Raw genomic sequence first — 19,315 nt, forward strand, 5'->3', positions numbered from 1 at the left:
AAAATGATTCATAACAATAGAAAGTCGACCGTTAGAAGGACATGCCCAGTACTCGTACTCCACGTCGTAGTGAAAGAAATTGAATCCCGCCTTTTCTCTTTCTTTTCACCCCCAAAAAGCCCCCCGTCCTGCAAGAATCAGCCCATATTTCCCCACACATGTAACGCTGTAATGATTATCTGGCTCGCCCCGGAGCGGCAGTTCCGCGATTTAGCGGTTTGAAATCGCTCACGCTTTCATCGCATAGACGTCAATCATTACGCCGGCGAGAATCTTCCCGCTCCTAGCGAATTAATGCGAAACAAGATGTCAAGCGTCAATGCGACTCCTTCTAGAAGTCCTACGAGTACATCTCTCACACTAAACCCGCACCTAGAAGTTACATGGATACAGGAAGCGACGTCGAAACAAAAAGTAAGAGCTTAAAAAACGACGAGTGCCGAAGAAGAAAAAAAGGAAACAAAAAATGCCCATGCCTGCCAGCCCCTTTCCTACCTTACCTACCCTTGGCTTTCTCCTCACACAGCTGGCGGGAGCTTAAAACACTCGAGCATTCGCTAGGAATTGCCCAGCCCAGCCTGCCCTTCGAGACGCTGCACAGGCCTGCCTGTCTGCCGATCCGGGCTCGCCGTTGGACTTTGCAAACAGTCCATCTCATTCACTTCTCTCCGGACTTATCGTACGTGCTCGTATATACTCATGGTTTCCATGTTAGCGACCGCAGCATGTGGAGATGACACACAGACGCCTCGGCAACAGCCACGTACGAGATGGGGGAGGGGGATAGTATTTATTATACTCCGTAGTCGTACATAATCGTACTCCATTTGCAAGGCCCAGCCCCTATCTAAACAGGAGCGAAAAGACAGAACGCCTCCACTGATGGGGGGCACCATGCCTGGTACTTGATGCTACTCTCAGGGTACACATTTCATACATGTTTGTACTCGTACATTGCCGGACCTACATACAAGCCATGTTTTCTGCAGGGGGGGACAGGGGGTTGTTCTTTTTCCTCTCTTTTTTTCCAAGGAGCCCTGCCGCCATGAACCATGTCAAATCCACCACCGCCTTGGAAAAAAATGCCTTGGCCGCTACATCCCTGCAAGCGGGCAAGCGATTCAGAAGCCTTCCGTGTACCTTGGCGGGAACAAGCAATCTAACGTAGCATTCCTGGGCTTCTCAAGACATGAGGCTGTATATTCTGGTCTCATCTGCGCATTTTACTACAGCCATGAAGTTTCCACTACGGAATGGCATGCGGTCAGTCCATCGTGCAAGATTCCACTGCATACATGTACTTGTTAGCCGAGACTCTCGGCAGGGTTTTCAACACTCTACTCAGTGTTTTCTCGTATTTTGCCTCAAAGTTGTGTCTAAAATGATTCAAGAGTCGGAAAGATTAACAAAACGAGTGTCTCCTCCCCTACGTCCATGCAACTCCGACCTTGGAAAATCAATACCAGGTCGATCACCAGCGCTTACGACGTTCGATCTGAAACAATCTAAAACTAATAATGCGAGGATAATCGATTTTGACTGCCTACTATCGGCGACTTTATTTTTTATTTTAGTTGACTTAAACGCCGCCGCTCTGTTCTAGACTCTCTACGACGGCGGCGAAAATCTGCACGAATTGCATTATAAGCTAAGCTAACGTCGTCGAGAAGATTGGAGTGAGATGTAGTGTTACATCGTCTTCTGATATACGAAACAAGCAGTAAGAAGAAGTGAGAATTCAATAACGTATTACGTTTGTATTGTCGCAACAAGCACCAACGTTTCGGAATAGATTTCGAAGAAAAAAAAGGTGTTATTATTTCTACCTATGTCAAAGAGTATCATATCGTGAGCATCGTTCATCGTCATACAGGCCTTAACGCCTTGCCGAATGGCATGATAAAAACAAAAGAAAGAATAGGCAACTGAAACGCAGCCATAAATGCGCGGCAAATAACCCTCCCCCCTTCCCCCGCCCCCTTCTCTCCATAAAAAACAACGCAATGCGCCATGGATGCAATGATTTCCTCCCATCCTGTCCTTTCATGAGCTGTTGTTGACCCGGTCAAAGAACTCTCCAATCTTATGCTCAAAAGGAGCAAGGGGATGTTCCTCGGCCAGGCCTAGGTCCGAAAGCTTGTATCGGGGATTAGTTGTGTGCATGGCCATGTAGCCCTGGACACTCTCCTTCCAGGACTGCTCATAGACACCCCTGCCTTTGAGGATCTCGTCAACTCGCTTTGCGGCCTCTATCGACTCGTTGCTTACGTCTTGGAGGACCGCCAGCATGGGCTTGCCGCTGGTATCGACACGGTTGTGAAGGTAGTTTCTTGTGTCTCCACCGACCTCCTCTTTGTAGAATCTAGGTGGGAGATTAGCTATGGAGCCCCCCCCCCCGTCATGGTATTGTTGTGTGGGCGTTTAACTCACGAGAGCACATCATTGGAGATGTCAATGAAACGGGCCATGTCGGGGATCGCCTCGAGGAAGGCCGCGACGTCAGGATACTGGGCCTTGGGGTAGCAGAAGACGGCATAGGCCACGTTCATTCCCGACATATCCCTGTAGAAATCCGGAAATTTGTTGCCGGCACGCGTAACTGCCATGTGCTGGAAGCCGTCGTGGCGCTCCAACAGGTTGCTAGTGAGGAACTTGAGCACGGAGATCTGCAGCATGTTGGCGAGGACAGTGTCGAAGTGGTCATCCGCCTCGCGGAGCAGGATGGCAATGGCCTCGAGCAGGTTGTTTGGCTGCCGCTCGCCTCGGAAGAAGCGTTGGTGGAATTGCAGGGCCTCCTGGACCATCTGGTTGCTCTGGCCGACAATGTCGTCGTACTGGACAACGAGCCAAGTGAACAGACCGACATACCCCTGGACTTGCACGGGATGGTTGGGGTGGGCGAGCTATTGTACCTTTTTTGTTAGCCAAACACTTTGTGCAACCCATGGCGCGCCAATCCAACCACTTAGAAACAAGAGAGAGAGAAACGCACCAATCCTTCTGCGTAGCCTAGACGGAATCCCTTTGCAGAAATCTTGGTATTGAGCGGCACATCGAACTCAATGGCTCGCTTATGCATGTAGGCAAGCAGACCTTCGACGGCCTCGGCCTTGAGCTTGGGTGCTCCGGGATAGTTGAGCTGAGCGAGCATGTCGGAACAGATGGGTGCCACTTGAGCAGCCAGCTTCTTTGGCTCTGTGGCCAAAGAGCCGTCCACTGGGCTGTCGTTTCTTGGGAGGAACTGCTTCAATGCCGTGAAGACCCGGCGGTACATGGAAGCGGCCGTGGTGTGGTAGCCAGACTTCCGTGCAATGACCATTTTGGTATAAGTTGTTGGATAGCAACCAACCAGAGGATAAAATGTGGGAAAACTGATATTCGAGAAGATCTAAGGCCGGTGTGGCTTGATAGTAGTAAAAAGCAAACAAAAAGAATTGGAGAGTATAACAAGTATGGGAGTGGAAAAAGCAAGTATACTCTTAAGCTTCTATGAGGATAGACTTGAGACTAGAGTTGAGGTGAAACGCACCAGACGGGGGAAACCTTGGATCTTTATTCATAGCGTGTGCCCTCATCCTGGCGGCCAGCTCGGGAGGGCTGATATATTACAAAGGCATTCCCTGTTTGGGCTCGAGTTGAATCGAGCAGGCAGTTTTCCCAATTGAGCATCGTGGCCGTGGTCGAGCAGGAAAGAATCAACGAGGTCAAGGAATATGGCTCGCTCGCGTATATTGTGGGTGAGCCTAGCTTATGCTGTTGGTCGTTAGTTTGCATGGTAGTCTTGCTGTAAATTGGAACGAGGGGAATATGACTAACTGTGAGATTGTACAGTCGTATCTGATCTCCGGTGGTTCCCCAAAGACCAGCAGCAGAGCCGTGGAACCGTCCGATTCTATCAGTAATGTTAATGTTAAAACGTGACCGGGAACCTCTGCCCACTCCGCCCACTTAGTGCGTGGCGGTGGGTAGGGTGCGGCAAGCATGATAGTGATGTATCAACAGCTTAGACTGCTCTATTGGATCGTGTCAAGCCTATCTGGGAGAAGAGGATTGACGTTTCCAGGAGCTAGTTCAGTCGGCTGAGTCGCCATCTGCATCTCCTCCTCGTTGACCTGGATGAAGAGAAAGTGTAAAGCCCTCACCGCGAGCGTTTCCCGGAATGTACCGGACGGCAGCCCATTGTCACCGAGAGAATGGAGACGAAGTCGCATCAGTGTAACCGCTTTGCATATCATTTGGCTGTTGGTCAGCCTGCTCATTTACATGCCCTCTCTTCTTCCACTTTCACTTCGGCCATGCTTCCAATCGAGGCGAGTGTGGGGATAAACCTGGTAGACCAGGGCGCCATGAGGGCAACAATTCCCTTCTCCTACCGCTCTTGTACAAGTACCGTCGTTGGTCGTTGTTGCTCACACATGAAAGGAGAGGGGAAGGGGTGGTTTTCCTCTGAGCAGCCCTGGAGCCATGAATAGCCTCAACCCTTGCCCAAGAACACCTGTCGCCCTTGCACCGTACGGCCGTCGTCTATCCATTTAGTTCTTTATTGGCCAAGGATTCTTCAGCCCTCGTGCAGTAGCTTCGCATTGTTAACGCCGGACTTGCTATCATGTCACTTGACGCTGGAGAGCGCGGTAGAGAGCTAACCTCGTCAAAAAGAAGATCTTCAAACCCCCAGAGCACCTGTTCATTGCCTCTCCATAATTCGTATTGTGGGACGAACTGGTTCCCCTCTTCACGATCTTAGTTCTTACTACCTGTACATGATGACGGCCATCCGTCCATTTATCTGGCATGCGGAATACAGCCAGTGATGGAGCTGGCCCGTCCTGCGTGCGTTCGAATCGGATCTATGAAGCAGGGAAGGCATGTATCATATCAAAATACGTCATCCATGGCTAACACGGCCTCGAGAGTCATGCCACCAATGTCCAGTACATCTACTTACTCGTACCATGAATACGTACGAGTAGCAATGTCGTTGGCCGCCACCCGTGTCTGTAGATGCGACGGAGCACATTATCTTGCATTAGCACGTGCTTTCACTTAGCGGCTCTTGTCCTTCAAGTCATTTCCTCTTCTTTGTTAGTCATAGTCATACAAGTACAGACCTGTCGACTTTGACTCTTTTCTTGTGTTGCCTTGGTTGAAGAAGCTTGTGCCGTCTTGGGAAACGACGTGCAGTCCTCAAGTTGTCCAACAGAGCCTCCCCTCGACGTCGAGACCAATAACTACAGTACTGTAGCTTCCAAGACGGCTTGACCTGTCAATTGACGCTGGTGGGTCAAAGGGCCGTTACACCAAGCGCGCCAAGCTCGCGTCTGGCAATGGGGTCTATCCGGGGTTCCGCTGGCAAGGGTCATGGCCTGTAAAAGAAATGACACGCTCGTGACACTCTGGCAGGGCCAAGGGGCTGGTATATGCCGCTGCGAGAGGATTGGGTCATGCCCACGGCAGACTCCTCTCACTTGCATACACAGACAGGTGCGGGTGTTGTACGGTGAAGATGGGACGAAAACTCGGAAATGCTCCAGCTGGACTGGATATGCCCTTGAGGACACCCCCTGGAGGCGTGCAGGATGGATGCCTCTAGAAAGGAGCTCTCAGGGATCATACAGGCATGTACTCGTACCTGTAAAAGGACCCAAGTAGGTACAGGTACTGTACTCGTACTCCCACTTCGTTTGTGCTGTTGGCTGCGTCTTCTCATTGTTTCGCCCTGTTTGACCAGGGGTGCGTGCAATCAAATCCACCTGGGACTGTACTCGTATGTACTCGTACGGTCCCCCTACTGTACAATATGAAGCTGTCTTGCAGGCTTCCAAAGAGGTCGATTTATCCACACTCGCTCGTACAGTAGCATAAAAAGGCGTGCCGGCAGGCGACGGCTGAGGCGCAAAAGCCGCTCCGTAAAAACAGGAAGCTAGCTGATCGGCCGAAGTGGAGGGCCTCAAAAGTGAGGGCTTTCGCGTCGCCCGATAAGTGATGTGTAGCAACTGGGGTCACGTCGTCGCGGAAACTAGCCAGTCTGGCGATAGCGAGAAGAGAAACCACGTAAAGAGCGAGGATGAGAAGAAGAAAGGGAAGAGGAATAATTAGAGGCAGACTCGCCGCCCGGGTCATCTCTCGTCTCGTTCTCGTACGGCCTGCTAGTATGAAGGACGCACACTACCTAGTCGTCACTAGGCGAGTTGCTTGCACCCGTGCTTCGTCTGCTGCACTTGTACGGACGAGAATACAGGGGTGCGTCAAACGACATGCATTCCTGGCTATTGATACTTGCTGTTTGGGGAGTTGGGGTCACGGCAAATACTTCAGCTGGCAAGGATAGGCAAAGCTACCAAACATTGGCAAGCCCGGAGGGAGCTCCGTGCAATTGTCCCCCTCATACTATACTCATACCAGTTGTTGTCCTGGGGTCAACCCACCTACCTACTGTGCTCGTACATGGACACCATTATACTGATGTGGCTACGAATATACGGTATGATTACCCCGTACTTACATGTGATTTGATAATGTCCAGGACGGAGTAGGCTACGGAGTACGTAAGAAAGAACTAATTACCCCTTGCATATGCATACGCGTAGTTCAACTGCCACTGCCGCCACAAGCGTATTCCTATGCTATCCAATGGCTTCTTTGGTCTGAACAGACCAGCAATTGCCAATACCTACCTACTGTAGTGATTGTGTGTGCGTGTGCTCCGTACCTAGTTATACCAACCGTCGGTAGAATGTGGCACAAAGGCAAAGACTCTCCTCCCCCTTTCCACTAGGTGGACTCATGTTTGAGGCGGCGGGATTCCCAGAGAAAGGGAAAACAAAAAAAAAAAAAAAGATTTGGATGAGCGGTCCGTCCCTTGCCTGTTAGTATTAACGGGCTCGAGGTAAGATTGTCGACACGTGTGACAAGTCCCGGACGGGCCTCTCCATGCCTCGCGCGGTCGTTCCCCTGTCGCCGCCCAAAAGGCGGCTTTTGAAATGTGACAGCCGACAGCGCGAAGCCCGCTTGGCCTCATTTTCGGTCACTCTTGGTATAAACGCCGGGCGTCCTGCTGTCTGCGTTGGGTGCGAGCTGATGCATCCTGCGGTTTCTGAACCTGTACCTGTACCCCCCTGCCCATAAGGTGCCCAGAAGGCCAAAAAGAAACTCGACGAGTTGAAAGTGGTGCCTCGCGGACTTTGCTCGTCACGGCCCCGGATCCTGTTTCGGTCATACGACTGTTCCCTTTTGCTTGAACACACACCTACTGCCTACTTCCCTATTCTGATATATTATTGTTTCCACCAAGATGAGCATTGCGTACAGGCGCCTCGACCCCTCAAAGCGCGAAATCCGCTTGCTGGAGATCCAGTCCGCTCGCAACCTCAATGACCCAATCGAGTGTAAACTCGTCACGGTCCGCGTGACGGACGACCTCGAGTTTATCGCGCTCTCGTCCCTCTATGGCGATGCCAGAGAGACGGAGCGCATCTACATCTCGGGGCTGCCAGTGACCATCACCTCCCACCTGGCGTCAGCCATCAAGAACATCCGCGCCGTCTTCTATCCCACCATCTCGCGGAGGTTCCAACGAACTCCGGCCCGACGCCCGCACGGCGCCCCGAGATGGTTTCGCCAGCTCTTTGGCGCAAACTCGACCCAGCGTGGAGAGCTTGAGGCTCGCTCCCTTCGCGTCTGGGTCGACCTCGTATGTATCAACCAGAATGATGAGGAGGAGCGTCATCGCCAGACGCTCGACATGCGCATGATCTACAAGGCGGCCGAGCTCGTCATCGGCTGGCTGGGTGACAAGACGGAGCACACCGACGTGGCCATGATGACGCTGGCCGAGATCGAAGACGCCATGCCGGCTCACTGGGGAGACCCAGGTGACCGTGAAAAGCATCCCGAGGATTACTCCCCAACCCATCGTTGGGCTCGACCCATCACTCACATCTGGTCTCCGGGCCCGGGAGGCGAGATTCCCTTCCTGATGCCTCACTGGGTTGGATGCAACGACTTCATGACGCGCCAGTACTTTCAGCGGCGCTGGATCCTTGAGGAAATCGCCCTCGCCCGCTTTCCCACGTTCCTCATTGGCGACGTCATCGTGCCATGGAAGCAAGTACTCCGTCTCAATCGGATGATGGAGGAGTTCAAATACCACCCGTCAGAGGTGTTTGAAAAGGTATAGTGTCTTCGAATCTCTTCTTGAGTCTCGACTCACACCACACATGAACGCTAACGTGTTGCTGCAGGAACTGAGCGCCATGATTGCTGAACTACCCCTGGAGACGGCCCACAAGCTCTTGGACGAGTTTGCCAAGAGAGAGGCCCTCGAGGAGGCCCGCATTCTCAAAGAGACGGGCAAGAGCAGAGCTACTTCTTCTACACGTTCTAATGAATAGCCCACAGTGCCACACACACACACACACGTTGGGAATAATTACAGTGATATTTGTTGTGACGGGAGCGGCGGCGTCAAAGCGGTTCATTCACACAGTTGGCATTTCGCGGGTTTTGGTGTGAAGGGCATGACAGGATACCCAAAGGTTGACTTATACGCAATGAGGATACCCCATAAAGATTTTTCCTTATTTCCTTCTTGGTTCAGCACGATAAATTGTTTTTGTTATTTGGGTATTCTTGTCTTTAGATTTGGTTTCTTTTTCTTTCTTTTTCATGTCTTTGTTTTTGTTTTTTCTTTTCTTTTCTTTTTTTGGCTTTTTATTCTCGTGTAATTCGACGTCCGCACAGTTACATGCGCGGCTCATTTTCCCATCTTGGAGAGCTTGTGCAGCTACACTTTGCAGAAATGAGATGCTCCCTTTTGTCCGGACTGGGGACCTAGTATGACAACATTATTATAGATCAATTGGAACATGCAACAAAATAAATGAAGAAGACAGTTTTGTTAATACATCTTTTTGAGTGGCAACACTCAGAACCAACGTGCCGGAAGCGTTGCATCTCCTGCAGCCAGAAATGCCGTTGGTTGATGAGTTGCAGCAAGACGATGATACCTTACGTTTTTGGCATTGCGGCTTACCCTGTATAAAGTTCTTCCGGAATGCTACTCCAACAATCCGGTAATAAGTCTACCGTTCAAATTTTCGTCATGATTGCGAGAAACATTACTCGTCACTTCAATTAACAGTAGTACTAAAGACCTGCCTTGAGTTGTAGGGGTATTGCTAGACATGATTCAACGTGAATTGTATCGCAGCTGTATTGTAAACATTCCAATTTAGTAATATTGTAATACAAACATATCCTTTGTAATTTCTTATCTAATACCCCGTGTAACTCATTACCCATACAAGCCAATATTTGGCATCAGGCGGGGTCTCTGCCATCATCATATGCTCCATATGAGAAGACACCATTGGATGCCAATTTTCAGTTGACAGACTCCACAAATACCTTTTTGCTTCTAGAGTTGCTCGGCTTGGAATTCCCAACAGACTGGGCGCAGCTATTGTATCGCTTAACGAAGCGGTCAAAGCCCGAGAAGCACGTTATTCGTGCCTGGTAGCTCCGAGAACAGTAGATAGGAGAACATCATGTGGGAACTGCCACGTTGAAGGGGGTCGTTTTATCCAAAGTACCAGAATTTGGTAACAAGTGTTGTGACAACTGACATGGAGCCTGCAAGCAAAAGTTGCCACAGCGGCCCTTACCAGTCCGCCGGCTATATGTATTAATGTACCCAAATGGAGTTTACCCACCGCGTATGTCATCCCATCTTTTGCCTAGCTCACCGACACTTTTGGTTAAAAGTCCTATCATGCCCACTTTCTCCAACTGTTGTTGGCCGTGGCAAATCCAGGGTATTTGTCAGTTGGAGCAGGGCAAAACACCAAGTACGGAAAATGCTTTACAGAAGGCTACTGCTGCAATTGAGAGAGTGGTTTCCTGAGTAAAAGAACAAGCTTTTTCAACACGATATAAGCATGATTATACAGAAAACGATGTTGTTATAAGCCAGCTATTTGTAAACTACTGCTGCTAAAGATGACGTGGGAAGGACAGTCCCGTATATTGTATATCGCATTTATGGGCGGATTACCTCATCTGTAGCCCGGTGTGGTCATTGAAGAGAAGTGGAAGCCAATGATGAACATGAAGAGAGAGGTGGCAGAGAGAACGGAACGATTAGAACTTTGTTTATACATCCAATTACGTGAAGCCAAAACCAATGGCCCTTTGGCTTGCTCTAAAAGTGGGAAGCTTTGAGAGATTGCATCGCATTATCACTATGTTGTTGCTTTCCCCTGGACTGCATTCGGCGTTTGGGATATCTTGCATGGCCGGTAGCCTTGCTTCGGATATAAGTGAGACTCGGCAGCTAATGGGAAGTTGATATTCTAATAAGGTTATATTCACTGGCTGTCTAGGCTATCTCATAATCGAAGCGGCCTTACATATCCGGCGCAAGTTTCTGAGCAGCTCAGAAAGCTAGCTTCCCTTGACTGCGATATGATTGGCCCTTCAATTCAATACATGTATGATGTGCTCAGACCGAGTCTGTAAGTTGGTTTGTAACATTATGAGCATGTAGTTACACCGTTGAGAGCATCTTGATTGCAATCATTCAGATTGTTTGTGCATGGGCTTGATGTCTAATGATACATTATCAGCAAGAGAATAAATCTTTTATCAGATTTGAACAAAGGATTTGCTTACAGGACAGTTTGAAAAGGTATCAGTTGGGTTTCCATTGAAATCAAGTGAGTGGCAGCTTCCGGCACCAAAGGCACCGCCAAAGAAGCATTTTCCGGGGCCAATTGCAAGGGCTGTAGGCGCAAGCAGAATTGCTGCGGCAATGAGGTTGATTTTGAACTGCATGTTGAGATTGATGGAGAGTATTGGTATTGGTAATGTGTTGTCTTGAAAGCAAGAGTAGTGAGATGAATTGCTGTTTGGAACTGTAGCTTGGGCCCAGCTGTTTTATACTTCTTTTTGCTTGCCAAATTACCTTGATATATATAGCAACGAGATCAACACTCGATTGCCTCAATTGCTATACAAGGTTCGAAAGACGGCCATGCATTGTCGATCAGGTCTGAGTAAGCTTAACGTTGCGTTAGCAAAGCTAATGTGAAGTTAATTACGGTAGTGCCATTGTTTCAAGATGTTGAAGAAAGGGTAACCGTAATGCTGATCTACTGTAAATAGCATCACATCAATTGACTACATGGGTGGCTCTGGGTTACTTCCCAGGTAATAGCGGAAAGAAGACGGGCATGCAAGTGGATTTGGATTTGCGTTTTGATGATTTTACTCCTCATTGCCAGCTTCCGTATTACGCTGCTCATTGGGCTGTGGCCCTAACGTGAGCTACTTTAGGGATGCGGACAAATGCCGCTCTCTTTTTGTAATGCGGAGTTCAGTGTCAGCTATACTCTCAAGTTCGGAAAACGCATCTCTAGATCGGGTGCTGACACGGCACTTATTTCAGAACAACCTGCTGGTCACAGAAGGCACCTCGAGTCACAAACCTTTGCATCTCTGTAACTTGTGGTAGTGCTCTTCAGCCCTATGCCCCTCGGCTCTTTGACTTGTCTAGCATGAGCATTGGGGTACAGAAACAGGACCATGTGCAGAAGACCAGTTGTTTTACTTTCTACCTTGCTTGAAACGTTCCGGCGTGTGATAAATTTGGAGTACAAGTTTAAAGTTAAACTGAGCCTCCCTTACGTCGCCTGAACCCGTTTATAGCAGGTCATCTTGTTCGTGCGGCCGAGCTAACTTGCGCTACGCAAGGGCTTAGCTGACATCAGGGGGCTCAGTTGTTCAATACAGCCGTTTACTAGTACGGAGCAGTAATTGGTGCATTTTCTCCAAGTAACAATAGCCCTGGAGTACAAAGAGTGGCGCTGAAATGCCGCTTACAAGTCTGCCAGCTAATGGACAAAAAGGCAGTTCAGGCACCACGTACTTCGCACTCCATACTTGTTATGTCGACACGTTTTGCACCAAGCTCACCGACACTTTGGTATAAAAATCTCTGCCGCTGCACCGTCGTTCTGTTGGCCGTGGTAAAATCCAGAGTGTCACGGCATCGTGGCGATTCGCCAACATACCTGCTGGTTGGGCGCAAATTTTCAGACGTTGGTTCCAGTGCGGGCGGAGCTGCTCATATTCAGGAGAACCACGGGGGAAGAAATTATATTCTGGTAGAAAGGGTGAGTATTTGTGATACTGCAACTCTGTAGATTGCAACACTGGGTATGACTGGACCCGTCAGTCCACCGTTGGTGTGCTGTTGGTCGTCAAACGTTGAAGAAATTGTTTCCTTGGCTGTTGTTGGCTCTAATGACGCCCGTGAATCGAACCATGCGTGCATGCAGCAAATGACAAATTACATCAAGGATGTCAATAAAGCCTCACGCAGAAGCCGATGGTAGCATCGTCGGGAATTGGCCGTAAAATGATATGGGGAGAGATACGGGCATCAATCACTGCCTCGCTTCTTTGCTTTCTCCATGATCAATGAACCGATCCGAGGGTAAATTTTCTCTTCTGGAGAAAAAAACAAACGACCGGATGACTTGATGCTGTGTGCGGTATGATGGCTGTGAACAGGGTCAGCTCACATTATCGATAACGCCATCCATGTGAGATGAATGTCAAGGGGTGTTGGAAGATTAGTAAAGTGCCTGATCTTTACAATGAGAGTCTCTTGGCGATGATTGGCGAGTAAACACACAATCACCCTAGTGAATGGGCTTGATTGGAATATAAAAGCATGAGATTAGGTGAATAATTGAAGTCAATACTCTATTCTAGTCATTGAGGGAATATTTATGCCTGTTTTCTTTATTCATGCTAATTGCCAGCATTCAGACAATTTTGGGGTTAAACCGTTCTGCCTGAACAAAGTTGAGGCGATAAATCTGCTACTGGAATGTGCTAGTTTCTCGTTTTGAAGACGTTTCCTCTTGGGTTGTTGCCAATAACTAGTAGATTCAACCAAGTCCACTAAACTCGACAGCTGTTATGGAAACTTCAATGTTGTCTCACCCCGCATTGACTTGGAAGAGATCCAGATCCATCATGGCAACAAACTACAAATTCCAGCGGAAAATGACTTAAAGTGAGACATGCCTCAACACAAGTTTCACAAGTGCTCGGTCTCGGCCGCCGCGGACAAAAAAAACTCAAGATGCCGTCCATCTAATTTCTAATATAGGTGAGATTGAGCTTAAAAATTGCCCGGACGCGATCTATCCGGATCAGCTCAGATGGCGCGCTTCTTGGCCCGCCGTATTCGTAATCGGAATGCCGTGGCCCGACTCCATACAATTGAACAAACAAACACCACGCGAGAATTGAAGATGTCTCATACAAACTTTCATCGCACCATTTTGATGAGCATTTAAACAGAGAAAACTCACCTGATTCTCAACGAGAGTGGCGTCACGGCATCTCGGTCCATGAAACCGGCTTCTCAATCGACGCACAAGCAAACATGACTGGGACAAAGCCCAGTTATGACTTTGGCGGACCGTGAGTTCAATGACAGAATCGAGAGCGTAGAAGCCGCCTTTCTAACGCGTCATCTAGGCTAGGCACTTCCGCTATTGTCTTTGGCCTCCCCGTGCTGCTCTACTTCTTCTACTTCACTTGCAACGATGTTGCCGGCTGTCCCGCGCCAGCCCTCCTGGAGCCTCGCTCCCTCACGTTAGCAGAGCTGACAAGCCAGATACCATGGCCTGAGGATGGCATCTGGGGGTTTGCCAGCTGGAAGGTCAGCGGCTGGGTCGCAGCTTACTACCTGCTCAGCCTGGTGCTCTATCGACTGCTTCCTGGACAGGAGATTTACGGCACGAAGCTGAGAGAATCGGGCCGGCCGCTCAAGTACAAGCTGAACGGTACGCAAGGCGGATGGGAAAGGAATGGACGTCGGAGAAGAGATACATTGCTAACAATCGATAGCGTTTCCCTCTACTCTCGTCCAGCTAGCCGCATGCGCTGTAGGAACTGGTCTGTACGGCGCTGATTTCGCCGTCTGGACGTTCATCGACGAAAACTACCTGCAGATTTACACAGCCAATCTCGTCCTCGCATTCGCAATCTCCGTGTTTGTGTATGTACGAAGCTTCAGCGTCAAGCCAGGCAACCCTCAATTGAGGGAGCTCGCCCAAGGAGGCCACACTGGCAATATCATGTACGACTTCTTCATTGGCCGCGAGCTGAACCCTCGCATCACGCTTCCCCTTTTCGGCGAGATTGATCTCAAAGTCTGGCTTGAGATGCGGCCTGGCTTGACTGGTTGGATTCTTCTCGACCTTGCCTTTGTTGCGAAACAGTATCGCACTTATGGATACGTGTCCGACAGCATCCTCTTCATTGCCGCGGTGCAGAGTTACTACGTCCTCGAAGGCCAGTATGCCGAATCGGGAGTTCTCGGCATGATGGACACCATCACGGATGGTCTGGGATACATGCTCACCTTTGGAGACATTGTTTGGGTCCCGTTCTTGTACTCTACCCAGACCCGTTACCTCTCCGTCTTTCCCTTGCAGCTAGGCTGGGCGGGCATTGCCGCCGTGTCTGCCGTATTTATCGTGGGAGTGTACATATTCCGCGCCTCCAACTCGCAGAAACGCATCTTTCGTACGCAGCCGGATCACCCCAGCGTCAAGGGCATGTCGTATATCCAAACCAAGCGAGGCACAAGACTTCTCGCAGATGGCTGGTGGGGAGTATCGCGCCACATCAACTACTTTGGAGACTGGCTTCAAGCATCGCCCTTCAGTCTTCCTACCGGCGTGGCGGGATACTTGATTCTCCCTGCCGGAGCCGTTACTACTGCGGGTGCTGGCGTTGCTACGATGCTGGATGGTCGGGAGGTAGTTCAGGGTGCGGCAAGAGGCTGGGGCATGGTTTACACGTACTTGTACGTCGTGTACTTTGCTACGCTGTTGATACATCGCGAGAGGCGGGATGACGCGGCGTGTGCGGAAAAGTATGGCGAGGACTGGGAAAAGTACAAGAAGACTGTGAGATGGAGGATTCTGCCTGGTATTTACTGAGATTGGGGGGAGCAACATGATACTGTCATTGGGTTTCTCCATCTTTGCGACAGATGCTCTGATATCAGCGCACCTGTTGTACCTGTTGCTCCTTTCTAGTAGTGTTTATTAGAGTTGGCCCGCATTTGTCACGATCCGCCACTTTGAACTTATAATTCAGTTCTCACGGTAACCAACTTAATATACGAGACAAGATTTACGCCTCTTTGCTAGTGTTCAAGGTTTGCTTTGTTGATGTTTCTTATCTGGTCCTCTATATCAACAGCGACGGGCCCATTCCATGCCCGCAGCTCTTTTGTAAACGCTCAACATTGGCCTTTCCATTTTCATTTTGCAAGAAAGACTCATGAACCCTAAGCTGTTAGCAACGGACGGTACCTCGCTCTTATATCTTCAAGGCCAACTTATACACATACCCACGAGCAAAATATCACATTGTCCCAAAATGCGTGATCCCGACTACGTCAGATTAGATCTTTCATTGATCCCTGGGCTCCATCGGAGGGAACGCCCGGATAACTGGCCAGAAAAGACAGATATCGTCTTGAAGAAATTTGTTGTCCCACAGGATGTAAGGTGGCCATCCATCTAAGACACGGCCATTATTACCCTATACTAATATATTCTAAATAGGTTTTTGACAAACCAAGTCCCGTCACAATCTCAAAAGCCGGCATCCTAAATCTTCCCCTAGAGCTTGTACTACAAATCTTTTCCCACGCGAGCCAGGACAGCGGCATCTGTCTGGCTCTCACTTGCAAGAGCCTTCTCGTGGCTTCAACACTCGCCAATCTCCAGCGGCCAACCCTGCCTCCAGAGAACCGGATTCCCTTTTCGGATTACGAGGGTGCAATTCTTCATCCCGGTCATCCGGAGCACCTCTCACGAAGAGCAGTGATTATGTTCTCCTTCCTCATCCACCCCCTTGATGAGAGACTGAGACGGTCACAATCGGTTAAATTCTGCCAAGATTGCCTTTGCTATCGGTCGACGGAACCTAGCTGGTGGGCGGGTAAGGGCGCACCATGTCCTGGAAAGGTAGCAATCGGGAGACACTGGGCGCTGGTTGTTAAGCATTGGCAGTATGGGCAGATGCTTCAGTGCCCGGAGTGTTGGTATTCCGATCACAAGACAGGCTGTGAGGGATGCCGCGAGAGAAAAGATGGAGCAGTCAGGAACTGCCCTGGTAGAGAAATTGGTGCACGAGACAAGGGTCGTTGAGATTTGAGCACCTACTTGTACACATACATATCTATATCACCCATGTAGTTTTCGATCTATACAACTCACTCATAGTCATTCTTCAATACATGACATTTACATATTCATGGGAAACTCAATCTTGTAATTCATCTCAGTAGATAAAAGATGAGGCAAAATGTCGCAAAATATTTTATCCTATCGTCAAGAACAAGCGTTCCCCACGAAGAAAAGACAGAGACATTAGCCATGACGAAAACATAGACATTAATAAATGCAGCTGACGCTTCTCCACCGCTTGGAACCGGAAGGCCACGAGCCGAGAACGGCCAGAATAAGCTTAGGAGATGCTTGTTTCCTCTTCCCAGGCCCCCAAGTAAGCTTGAATGCATCGACGCAAAACGGCCCAATATAGAAGGAGAGCAGATGCGCGGGGGGATCGTGGCCCGGCTCAGCATCAGCATCAGCAGCCAGCGAACGAACTCCCTGCAGATTAAAATCGATCAGTATTAATTGCGTCAACACGATACGATATGATATGGATCATGGCGATGCTGAGGCGGAGGCTGAGCGCCAATTGACACCCATGTCCAAAGCGCACCAACAATCCGAAACCTGAAGCAATGGCGCGTTTGGAGCTCCAAAACACGGAGCCATTTCGATGTAAGCGGCTCGGGCAATACTTGTTCCTCTCCCGCGACTGCTTGAAACGATGGAAGCCCCAAAGAAACAGAAACCCGATCGTCAAACAGGGGCGATTTCAGCGTGAAACTCGTTCCGAGGGCTTTGAAAAAATGTCACCGTCTGTGCTGTGCTGGGCGCGTGTGATGCTCCCCAATCATGAGCTGATGAAGAGTAGAAACGGGCGGCAGTGCTGGGGGAAAGGGAACAAATCAGCGTTGTAATGGAGTAACAGGAATGAATGAATGTTCAATAATAGTAATTATTATGATTATTTGACAAATTGCTCGTGCTTGTGACCCGGAACTCGGGCGCATTGACACATCCCAAATTGGCAATTTTGATGCTCAAATTCATCCGGTCGATCTACACGGACGCACTCAATCGCAGTCTGTTTGTACAGTATCTCGAGTATACCGAATCACTCGAAACCTCTTTGTTTTCCACAACTCTCGCGACATGTCGATTGAAACATTCACAACGTCTGTTTCCCCCCCTTCTTACTCCGTACATACATCTCCAAAATCTCCATCACTAACATGTGAAGAACAAAAAAATGCCACTATTCCAGAAACCATCCCCACCAGCCGATCGCCGCAAAACATTAGGCGCATGAACTTGCGAAACCCCATTGTCGCAGAAATCAGCGCCTCCCGAAAACACCCCCTGCCTATGTCGTGTCATGTCTTCTCTCCCCACACTCTATACTTCCGTCTCTCACAAAGTGTCCCCCCAGGAGAAGCGCATAGACGCTGCAGAATCTGATCAAACGTTGCCTGGTTTCGAGAACCTCCGCCCCCTTGTTAGGCAAACCCGCCCGCCATACCGTTAGATGTCCGTGTCAACATAAGCGTCCGTGTCAGTGAGAAAACATCTTCGCCCGGCCCCTCGGCCAGATTTTGCCAGAGCAGGGGGGAAGGGAAGATTGAGACGCTGAATCGAGCTTTGTTAGTTTTAGTCTCGCGAAACAAAAAGTAAAAAAAAAAAAAAATTAATCGAGTTGCTGTTGCGATCCATCGTGTATAAGAGGAGCTGTGAGCCCCGGCCTCATACAGACTTTCCTTCTTTTTCTTCTCCATCACCAACTTCCACCTTCACCTTTTCCTTCAACCTTCACTTTTCAAGGCCCGGTGCCGCTTTCCCAACCTTCCTTTCTTTTCAGAGTCCCGACCTGGTGTCGCTTGCTTCGTTTTTACCTTTACGATTCAAATCAACTCTCTCTCTTTTGGAACTTTCCACCACAATCTTTACTTTATCACAACAAACACAAAAACATCAATAAAACACCGCCAAAATGGTTCGCTTGTCTGTTGCCGCTCTCTTCACTTGTAAGTTGGACACCAGCTCCCTTTGCTGCCTTTGAGAGCCCTCTCTTCTAACATCTCTCTCCAGACACTCTTTCCGTCTACGCCCTCGGCGACCCTGCTGGTGCTAAGAACGTCGGAAATGGTAACGGTGGTCAATTTGTACGCTCCAACTCCCCTCTCCCGAGTCTCTCACAAGTTCGATATAACTGACTTCGATTCCAGATTGGCGGCGAGTGCTTGTCCAGCAAGGACTGTGCTTCGACCTGCTGTGCCTTTATAAGCGGCGGTGGTGTTTGCTCTGTAAGTTTGCCAACGCTCCCCTCTTCTGGTCCGGGACTAACCTCTGCATTCAAGGGTATCGGTGCCCAGTTCCAGGCTGGGAAATCAGGTTGTGGTTTTGGTGATGGTGGTGCTCCTCCTTCTCAGCCCAGCGGTGGCGACTCGACCTCGGGAGATGCCGGTGCCTCCAACGGCGCCGCTGCTGCCCCTGCCGGCTTCGACGCTTCCGTCGGCGATCCTAATGGTGCCAAGAACCTCGGCAACGGCGCGGGCCAGCAGTTCATCACCGGTGCCTGTCTGAGCAACGCCGACTGTGCCTCCGGATGCTGTGCTGCTCTCAACGGTGGTGCCGTCTGCTCTGGCGTCGGTGCTCAGTTCCAGAACGGCAAGCAAGGCTGCGGCTTCAGCAGCAGCGGCGGTTCCTCTTCTGCTGCTCCCGCTGCTCCCGCTGGTGATGCCAACAACGCTGCTGCTCCCCCTGCTTCGTCTGCTGCTCCCGCTGGTTTCAACACCGCCGTTGGTGATCCCGCCGGTGTCAAGAACCTCGGAAACGGCCAGGGCGCGCAGTTCATTACCGGGATTTGCCTCAGCAACGCCGACTGCGCTTCTGGATGCTGTGCTGCTCTCAACGGCGGCGCCGTCTGCTCTGGTGTTGGCGCTCAGTTCCAGAACGGCAAGCAGGGCTGTGGCTTCTCGGCTGCCAAGCGCAGTGTTGAGCGCTCTCGCATTGCCCGCCGCTTCCGTGCTTAAGCTATGACAACCCGGTGGTATCAAGCGGTGGCTGGGATGGAGGCAAAATCGATAGTCATTATCTACCTAATTCTT

General features: G+C 49.9%; 4 protein-coding genes across 4 annotated transcripts; 3 read left to right on the plus strand and 1 right to left on the minus strand.

Moving 5' to 3' along the window:
* Positions 1-2,043: 2,043 nt before the first annotated feature.
* On the minus strand, positions 2,044-3,319 carry Triagg1_1344 (uncharacterized protein; the record flags this gene model as incomplete). Its single annotated transcript, XM_062895404.1, has 3 exons — positions 2,044-2,362; positions 2,431-2,903; positions 2,993-3,319. The coding sequence occupies 3 exons, from the start codon at positions 3,317-3,319 to the stop codon at positions 2,044-2,046; spliced, it is 1,119 nt and encodes a 372-aa protein (XP_062759683.1).
* Positions 3,320-7,291: 3,972 nt separating this feature from the next.
* On the plus strand, positions 7,292-8,390 carry Triagg1_1345 (uncharacterized protein; the record flags this gene model as incomplete). The annotated part of the gene is made up of 2 exons (XM_062895405.1): positions 7,292-8,170; positions 8,241-8,390. The coding sequence occupies 2 exons, from the start codon at positions 7,292-7,294 to the stop codon at positions 8,388-8,390; spliced, it is 1,029 nt and encodes a 342-aa protein (XP_062759684.1).
* Positions 8,391-13,456: 5,066 nt separating this feature from the next.
* On the plus strand, positions 13,457-15,023 carry Triagg1_1346 (uncharacterized protein; the record flags this gene model as incomplete). Its single annotated transcript, XM_062895406.1, has 3 exons — positions 13,457-13,494; positions 13,552-13,859; positions 13,924-15,023. 3 exons carry the CDS (start codon positions 13,457-13,459, stop codon positions 15,021-15,023), a joined length of 1,446 nt encoding a protein of 481 aa, XP_062759685.1.
* A 3,175-nt stretch (positions 15,024-18,198) lies between these two features.
* Positions 18,199-19,240, plus strand: Triagg1_1347 (uncharacterized protein; the record flags this gene model as incomplete). Its single annotated transcript, XM_062895407.1, has 4 exons — positions 18,199-18,232; positions 18,297-18,370; positions 18,434-18,511; positions 18,566-19,240. 4 exons carry the CDS (start codon positions 18,199-18,201, stop codon positions 19,238-19,240), a joined length of 861 nt encoding a protein of 286 aa, XP_062759686.1.
* Positions 19,241-19,315: the final 75 nt, after the last annotated feature.

Source organism: Trichoderma aggressivum (assembly GCF_033847375.1).
Source record: "Trichoderma aggressivum f. europaeum strain CBS 100526 chromosome Unknown scaffold_003, whole genome shotgun sequence".
Lineage (NCBI taxonomy): Eukaryota > Fungi > Ascomycota > Sordariomycetes > Hypocreales > Hypocreaceae > Trichoderma > Trichoderma aggressivum.